The sequence below is a fragment of the Antedon bifida genome, chromosome 11, assembly GCF_963402885.1.
Source record: "Antedon bifida chromosome 11, ecAntBifi1.1, whole genome shotgun sequence".
NCBI classification, from domain to species: domain Eukaryota; kingdom Metazoa; phylum Echinodermata; class Crinoidea; order Comatulida; family Antedonidae; genus Antedon; species Antedon bifida.
Genome location: NC_136236.1, coordinates 13923770 through 13933083, shown reverse-complemented (window position 1 = coordinate 13933083; position 9314 = coordinate 13923770). Strand labels below are relative to the sequence as shown.

Sequence of the window (9314 nt, the reverse complement as noted above, 5' to 3'; positions counted from 1 at the left end):
CGTAACATATCATTGCAATAAATTATATACAATTACTGTATTACATTTGATTTACATGAATTGCCAGAGATAAAGATAAATAATATTTTAAGAGGAGGAGGAGGTTGGCCGGGTATATTCTACGCGCATGCGTAGACCAATCAACACAATGTAATTATCATTGCGATGAGATTAGCAGAAAGAGGAACCATATTGAAAATATAACGCCGGTAAAATAGCTTAAAAACGGATTGAATAAAGTGAAAAATATAAAAGATGTTGAAATCATCATCAAGTGAAGATGAATCGGAAAGCGAAGACTATCCGGATGATCCGGATATTAGCCATTCCAGCCGAGGAAACTTGAGGGAGGGTGTGAGCGCATCAAGCAACGATAGCCTAGCCCACTCGACCAGTGCAGTTCACACCCGCGGATCTTTGAGCGATCGCAGTGTCGGTAGGCCCTCAAGCCCTAGCCATTCGGTGAGTACGAGTAGCGAACCACCCGGAAGGGAAGAGGAGAGAGCCTTGCGTGAAGAGGAGGAGCATAAACGTAGGCTTCAGTTGTATGTTTTTGTAATGCGATGCATTGCTTATCCTTTCAATGCTAAACAGCCAACAGACATGGTGAGACGTCAGACAAAAGTTACAAGACAACAACTGCAAATAATAAAAGATCGATTTCAGACGTTCTTAAATGGAGATACGCAAATTGTTGCAGATGAAGCATTCTGTAATGCTGTACAGAGTTACTACGAAGTATTCCTAAAAAGCGATCGCGTATTAAAAATGGTAAATAGCGGAGGATGCTCTTCGAATGACTTTCGTGAAGTGTTTAAAAATAATGTTGAAAAACGTGTACGTAGCCTTCCGGAAATTGACGGTTTGAGCAAAGAGACAGTACTGAGTTCTTGGATGACAAAATTTGATGCGATTTATCGCGGAGAGGAAGACCAACGTAAGCAACCGCAAAGGCTTTCAACGTTAGCTGGGTCGGAGCTTATTTTAAGTAAAGAACAACTGTACGAAATGTTTCAGAACATTCTCGGCGTGAAGAAGTTTGAGCATCAGTTGCTATACAATGCATGTCAGGTGAGAAACTTAACGACTTTACATTTTTAATAAATGCATACCATACCAAATTATTCAGGATTATTCTCATGAAATGTTAAAAATTATTTATAGAAAAATATTGAATACCAGGCGCTCATTAAAATGTTTGAAGACCAACTGTTTGTACATTTAAATATATTGAGTTGATTTAAAATGTATTAATTAAATCAAAACCGTCATCGCTAGAAGCTGTACTTTGGTGAATTGTTTTTTTATTCATGTATACTTTCCATCAATTGTCGTATTCGATTGGGAACTTTCATTGTCAACGTAAAGATTCGTTGAGTACTTTTTGTATTCGAATTGTAAATTTGTGCTCAACAGAAAGTCATTCGAATAGAAAACGTTGACAACGAAAGCTCTTTCGTTAAGAACAATCTCAACGCTCAAAATACTCAGTTAAAGAAGTACTCAACGGAAAAACAACTCAACGGTACACTCGAATACGACAATTTTCACATAAATATTTTTACACAATTTAATAATTTATCTTTTAAAATTCTATTTGCTGTAAAAGGTAGCTAAAAAATGTGTGTGAACAGGACTGTTTTATTAACCATTTTGCATACAGTTTCCTCGTAAACTAACAGTGGGTTCATTCCTCAGGCTGGTATTATCAATTTAGAGTTTGCTTACACCTACATCTGTACAATAAACAAAATATCTTTCAATAGAGATCATTTAAATTTTGACCAACTCTAGGTTTTCTTGGATTGCCCTGAAAAGATGTGCATCTTCATTTATTCCACAACTTGAGAGACTCGTGGCTTTAGTTAATGTACGCTTCGATCGGACTTATGTTCACTCGTCCGGTTGATTGCACACATACGACGACTCTGGTCGAAGTAATGATAGGATTTAAATAATTGATAATAATCGCTGAGCTTCAAAAATTATTTAATCATGTGACCTCATATTAAAATGCCATCCACTCTCAGTGGCAACAATCATTTATAATGTTGTATAATTATATTATATTTAATGTAATATTTTGTTACATTAATAATGAAAGGAAGGGACAATGCATAGCACAATCATGAACAATGAATTATATAAAAATGACAATTATTTGACTGTATTGAATGCAACCTCAAGAATGTATATCAAAATTATGTATAAATCCAAAGGCAAATTGATGAAAAGTCAAAATTATGTATGCCGTACATCAAGCATTATTATTTCAAGATGATCGTAGACTACAAACTTCCAATTCCATTGACGACATTCAGCTATTTTTGGTAACATTAATGTATAGTGTGTGTTTGCTTCTAAACAAAATCACATTCTGTGCTCTTTTCCACAACAGATATAGAAAAAAAAACTGAAATGTTGTCAAACATTCTAGGAACATGAAAAATGTTAATTAAAGTACAGCCCACTAATAATAATAATAATCAAGACATTTGTATTTGTACAGTATAATCATGGACCTACAGTATAATAAATTTATAGGTCATCGTACATGTATGATACCATTAGTACCCAATATCCTTGAAGCAAATTGCTCTGTTAATTATATTTAATGACATTTGGTAAATTGTTCTAATTACATTAGTACTCTTTCTAAATTAAACTTAATAGGTCATCTGTTTACTTTATGTAGCAAGGCTGTAAATTTCATTAGCAATTGTTGTGATGTCATAACGGTTATAATATCATAATCTATTGTACACCAGCTTTGTATAATCCTTCACAGAATAAATTTGCAATCATAGCTAGATTTTGAAGTCTTATTCTTACCAAATAGTTACCTTTATTGCTGTTGTTTATAAAATTTTGCAGACAAATAAAATCTGTACCCTCCAATGAAACTAATAAAATGAATGAGACATCATCTACTACCCAGAAAATAACCCACCTACAGTACAATACAGTAACATTTTTTAAAGCTGATCCAATTAATTTGTGTTTAATTTTGGTGTTTTTTTCTTTTTACTAGAGCCTACAGTAGAGTTGAAACATTACATAGAGACCCTGATTAACAAATTAATAAAACAAAAATTTAAATTACTATATTTTGCATAATTTTGTTTTATAACAACGAATTAACCATTATAACAAACAACAGATGAAGACATTATAATTAAAAAGAAATTGATTGATAAAAATGTTCATACCGTGAAAGTGAATGCTTAAATGCTCATGATATTATAAGGTCAAAGGTCAACTGAACCAGTAGCATTGAATTGATAGTAATATCCAATATCAATGGCAGCTAGTAAGAATATGCTAATGAGATCTCTGTATTTTAAGCGTAAAATGTGAATGAATTGTGTACAGTACGTAGTCAATAGCTGTTAGGCATCCTCGCTCAATACCAAACTGCTTACTATTATTCATAGTTATCAAGCAATCCTTTATTATTGGTTTCGTTTTAATAATTAATAATTAGCCTAAATTATTGTTTAGTTCAATTTCAGTAGAGTAATTGTACTGTAGATCTTGGAATTAACGTCACATATTAGTCTTTGAATATCTAATTGCTGAGAATATTAAATTATTTCTAATTCTAATCATGTTCTAATTAACTCATTTCCTATGCCATTTATTATGAATTTTTATATTGAATATAATGCAGTGGTTCTTGCTTCACAAAAATAAAAATAAATTTAAAAAATGAAGCTAAAATAACAATTATGCACTCCATAACAGTTGTAAATCAATTCTATACATTTTTTATGGGTGGTAATAAATTAAAACATACTACAGATATTTCATAAGTAGTTTATTAGGAAATCAATAATTTTCTGTAAGCTAATAATATGTTAGTTGTGTTTAATATCCTGGCTTCCAGATCTGAATCCTAATGTGACAGTTTTCCAGATGTTTTTTTTTCTCATTTAACAGAATTGTTTACAGGAAGTATTTTGTTTTATGTAGAAGGGTGAGCCTTCTACGTATAGAATTACTAATTGATATAAGGAAGTTTGCTATCTCGTCTGTTATTAACATTCTTTGATAAATATAAAATTTGTTTTTATTGGTTTAAAAACGTGTTTAGTATAGTATAGTAAAGTTCAGTATAAGTATGGGCTTTTAAGATCCTCCTTTTTAAGCCTTGTCTACACTATCAAACTTTATGTGAAAAAAAAATGTGATTTGCCCATACTGTATATGGACACAATGTCATATTACCACCATGTCATTACCATATTTGTGCACATCACACTTTTTTGGAAAAAATTTGATTTGAGTTTTAGATAGTATTGCATTGATTATGTTGAATAAATAATTTACTCAAAATCATTTAATATTATTTTATCAGCTTGATAATGCAGATGAACAGGCTGCCCAGATAAGGAGAGAATTAGACGGAAGACTGCAATTCATTGAGTCCATTGCAAAAGTAAGTCTTGTTAACGTCATGTGATTATGTTAGTTTATAGAATAATCAATCAATCAATAATTAATTGACTAGTTACTGATACTGATAACCTTTATTGTCTATAATAATAAAAAATGGAAATATATTTGAAACTGGCATGAAATACATTGTTAGCACTGTTTTTTAACCAGTTGTTAATTTGTTTGTTGCAGCAACCAAAGAAAGGGCCTAAGTTTGTGTTGAAAGAGATGGAAGAAATGTACGTTGAAGAACTAAGAGCCCAGGTGAATTTGCTGATGGCCAACTTGGAAAGTTTACCCGTGTCAAAGGGTAACACAGATTCGAAGTACTCCTTGCAAAAACTGAAAAGGTAGCTTTTTGTATTTTCATTTTAAATTATTTGTTTATTAATTATGAATATTTTTGTTATATTCTTCTTAAATTACTCAACATCTCAACATCAACAATGAAGACAAATAATGGTTTACACTTGTTTTTATTTTCATGTCAATAGGGTCAGCCTATACAGTCATAGCCTATCGTTTTTTTTATTTATTATAAATTAAAAATTAAATTGCACATTGGGTCAGAAAGACCCAAATAATGTATAAGATTGAGAATACGGCTTTACCACGTTGAAACACCGGTTCTCGTCAGATCACCGAAGTTAAGCAACGTTGGGCCTGGTTAGAGCTTGGATGGGAGACCATCTGGGAATATCGGGTGATGTATATGGAGCTGGGGTCCAGTCAGGCGTTTGAAATCAGCACTGCTGACTCTAGTATCTGCCTCAGACGTATTGGCTTATGCCTTTCCTCTGGTCAAGGTGGGCACTGGACGAGAGAAGCCCTTGATCAATGTTAGGACCGATCAAGGTGCTTTAAACAGTTCTGCCTTTGTTTGTATCAAACCTGTTAGTGGCGGTAATCATCGCTGTTGGTTTCAATTGAATAAAATAAAATAAAAATAAATAAAATAATTCATAGAGATTTTGATTTTATTAGAGCGCAAAACACAGCAGTGTCTATGATGGAAGTGACAGAAGATTCAGAGCCAACACTTAGCAAAGCGGATGTTGTTCTATCATTCACCTTAGAGGTAAGTAACAAACATTGTTATACCAACACCCTAACAAAACTGATATTACTAAATTAAAATTCTAGCCAACGGTAACAAAAAAATAAGCTAGTTGCAAATGTACTTTGAATCTCTCTAGGTACTCGTAATGGAAGTGAAAGGGTTGAAATCACTTGCTCCAAATCGCATCGTTTATTGTACTATGGAAGTTGACGGCGGAGACAAACTACAAACAGACCAAGCTGAAGCTAGCAAACCAGCGTAAGTAATTATAATAAGGAGGAGGGCGCTCAAGTAAAAATTATTGCTTTCATCTTTGTAGACATGGGCAGATCTTTATCCAACTATGGTATTCCAATCTTAGAGCTCTGTGTTAAATTATGTTATAACACTACATTAAAAATATTTTGTTTATATTTAGGTGGGATACTCAAGGAGATTTTACGACGACACACCCGATGCCGATCGTCAAAGTGAAGCTGTACACCGAGAATACAGGTATGCTGAGCATCGATGACACGCTCCTTGGAAAGGTTGTTGTACGGCCAACGCCCAACAGTCCTAAAACGCCCGAGTGGTATAAACTGTACACACCCAAGTCTGTAACCGACAAAATCACCCTCAAGTTGGCGGTCCGCATGGATAAACCTCAAAACATGAAGCATTGTGGGTAAGTTTTCAAAGAAAATATGAAAGCAAAGAGTCAACTATTGTAAAAACTAAATTATTGTTTAATTCTAAATCCTGGTAGGTTTGGTATTGGCCAAATCAAGTAACTGAAACACATGCTTTTATTACATGCATTTGTCTGCAATCCTTGCAGGTTCAAGTAATGAAGAACAATCACCACTGTTATATATTGCTTATCTTCTTTTTTAAGGTGGACTTACTGTCAAGGAAGAACAGCTTGGAAAAAATGGAAGAAACGTTTTTATGTACTAGTGCAGGTAACGTACCAAAAGAACACCATTTATCTGCGCATAAAGGCCAACTTTGACTGTGTCTTATGACGAGGCACGATGAAGACGAGGCATGACGAAATGTCTTGACTCATCGGTGCTGTCTGAGTTGAATCCAGACGAGATGAGTCGTCTTGAGATAACGTTGGGCGTCTGGAGAACTTTAAACATGTTTGTTGTACGATGCTGTCTAAATTGGCCTTTGTGTTCTTTATTGGGGCTAATTTTGATTGATTCTTCTACTGTCTCTAGACAAAAGGCTGATGTCTTTAACAACAGTACAACACATTGTGTTTGTAATTTGGAGACAGTATATACACTTTCCAGGTGTAATGGATTAGGATAACCTTTTGATTACCAGTCAATACAATAATATTACTTTTTAATATTTTTAATATTTTGATTGTATGTTCTACCTTTCTAAATGTCTTTTATATTTTTATATTGCATTTTATTGTTCTGAGTGAAACGCTTTTGTTAAACTTCAATCTTTCGTTTGATTGCAATAAAGTTCTATTCGTATTCGTATTCGTTACTTGGTTTAATTGTTGGTTTCAGGTGAGCCAGTATACCTTTGCGATGTGTAGTTATCGTGAAAAGAAAGCCGACCCCAATGAGATGATGCAACTTGATGGATTCACAGTTAATTACATCGACGCCGACCAAGGTAAATTGAACAACTGTTTTATAGTTTGGTAATGTTTTCCATCCAAAAGTTTAAAAGATGAATGTATCAATGCATAAGTATTGTTAGGCGCTCTGTTCTTTGTAGAGCACCATATAAAAACTTGTATAGAATAGAATGCACATATTTAGGTGAGTCAAAACTATATGTTTACAAAACAAACAAAAAAATGCATACACATATACGATAGTGTCTAATGGGATGCGAGATTGATATTGTTTTGAGTATCAGCATGCAGTGTCTGTAAGCGCTAACTGTACACAGTCAATAGCCACCATATGTGATATAGTATCATGGTTACAAGGACCAGTACTAGTACACCATTCAGCTTTGTTGACAGTTGAGGAAAAATAATTACTCATAAAACTATTCTGAACAAATTTGTTTTAGAACTTGAGGCCCAGGGAGGACGTTTCTTTTTCAAAGCTGTGAAGGAAGGTGATAGCTTGACGTTTGCCTGTGATGAAGAAGTTGATAGGCAGCTGTGGGTTCAGGCTATTTACAGGGCTACTGGACAGTCATATAAACCTGTTCCACCAACTCAAATATCTGGAGGAAAAGGATCTAACGCCATCATCTCCAGACTTCAAGGAGGTAATTAACATTTTAAGATTCGGTGACCATTTTCACCATTCACAGTTGGCTAAGCTCTGTCTACACTATTATATATATCAAACTTTATGTGACAAAAAATGTGATGTGCCCAAATATGGTAGTTATCATCGTTTCCATATATGGGCACATCACATTTTTTTTGTCACGTAAAGTTTGATAGTGTAGACAGAGCTTTAGAGAAACACCTTGAAGTTTAGATATTCTCTTAACTAAATATATACCATTTAATTGATCATGTCAAATTATTCTAATGCAGTTACTGCAGTAACTATATATTTTTATGAGGTAGTCACTGCAATAAACAGTGTGTAAGATTACCCAGAAAAACTTGCTAAATACCTGGTATGCTGACCAATATATATATATATATTGCTTTTTACAGATGCGGATCGTGCCCGTAAACACGGAATGGACGAGTTCATTCAGCGTAATCCTAGTACATTTAATCATGCCCAGTTATTCAAGCTGCTACAGGAATTGATGCTTGACCATCGACTAAATGATTCTTTTTCCTGTTTGGTACGTGTGACGACCTACGACCTCCACATTTGTTGGTCGCTACAACAACCTATAATCTGCTAAAACTGTGTGGAGGATTTGTGCAATGAAGCACGTCCAAATGTCCCTATTATCGCCTGTGAGAAGGATAGTAATTAGTGTACTGTCGCTTTTACCAGTCCTTGCCAGCTGTGATGAATGATGTTTCACATTGTTAATTGAGATAAGGAGAGAGATGGAGCAAAAACTTGGTGTCCTTCAGATTGAACCTTAAGCTGTTCATTCAGCACGTAAATACTATAGCATAATCAACATAGTATAAAACTGACTCCAAATAATGAGAGGGCAGCCATGATTCGACGTTTTGATCTTTATTTGATCATAATCATATTTTTTTTTACTATCACAGGGTTGGTTCAGTCCCGGTCAGATCTTTGTCTTAGACGAGTACTGCGCCCGTTACGGTGTACGTGGATGTCATCGGCATCTGTGCTATCTCGATAACCTGCTCGATCGCGCTGAGAACTCGAAAATGATTGATCCCACCCTTATCCACTACAGTTTTGCATTTTGTGCTTCCCACGTTCACGGAAATCGGTAAATACATTTTATTATTTCTTTTGTTTGTTTGTTTTTTTCTCCACACTTCATTCAACATTTCTAAATTATAAAAATAGGGAGGTAAAAAAACTTGACCCCGCTTTAAACAACTTGAGCTATGGTACATGTATAAGAAAATAAGCACAACAAATTCCATAAGATAACAATATAAAAAGAGAATTTCAAATCAAACGGTCAAAATAGGTATGTAGAGATGTATCCAATCTGCAGACAGTACTGTTTCGATCTTATTGGATCTCGTCAGTGCAGCTCAGGTTTCGAAATGAAATGTACCGCAGAACTGGCACAATATATATATATAGGCTGAGCCAGTTATGCAGGACATGGTACACTGATTATGAACAATTATAATTATCTATATTTAAATCATACTTGGTTGATGTAGGAAAAAAAAAATCAGGTTATAAGAGAACCTTTATGTTGTAAAGTGATAACGCCCTTA

The 9314-nt window shown here is 34.2% G+C and overlaps 1 protein-coding gene and 1 pseudogene across 3 annotated transcripts in view; both read left to right on the top strand.

Moving 5' to 3' along the window:
- The first annotated feature begins 117 nt into the window (after positions 1 to 117).
- LOC144855958 (calcium-dependent secretion activator 1-like) overlaps positions 118 to 9314 on the top strand; it is a 28865-nt gene continuing 19668 nt past the window's right edge. For all 3 annotated transcript variants that reach the window (XR_013614889.1, XM_078713924.1, XM_078713925.1), the window contains exons 1-11: positions 118 to 1071; positions 4358 to 4438; positions 4630 to 4787; positions 5422 to 5515; positions 5634 to 5755; positions 5916 to 6164; positions 6375 to 6441; positions 7012 to 7120; positions 7529 to 7732; positions 8136 to 8272; positions 8661 to 8848. Coding sequence is in view for 2 of the 3 variants with exons in the window: in XM_078713924.1 (XP_078570050.1) it covers positions 256 to 1071; positions 4358 to 4438; positions 4630 to 4787; positions 5422 to 5515; positions 5634 to 5755; positions 5916 to 6164; positions 6375 to 6441; positions 7012 to 7120; positions 7529 to 7732; positions 8136 to 8272; positions 8661 to 8848 (2225 nt within the window). In the remaining variant the exon portion in view is untranslated. The remainder of the gene's footprint in view (positions 1072 to 4357; positions 4439 to 4629; positions 4788 to 5421; positions 5516 to 5633; positions 5756 to 5915; positions 6165 to 6374; positions 6442 to 7011; positions 7121 to 7528; positions 7733 to 8135; positions 8273 to 8660; positions 8849 to 9314) is intronic.
- Positions 5035 to 5152, top strand: LOC144856593 (5S ribosomal RNA; annotated as a pseudogene).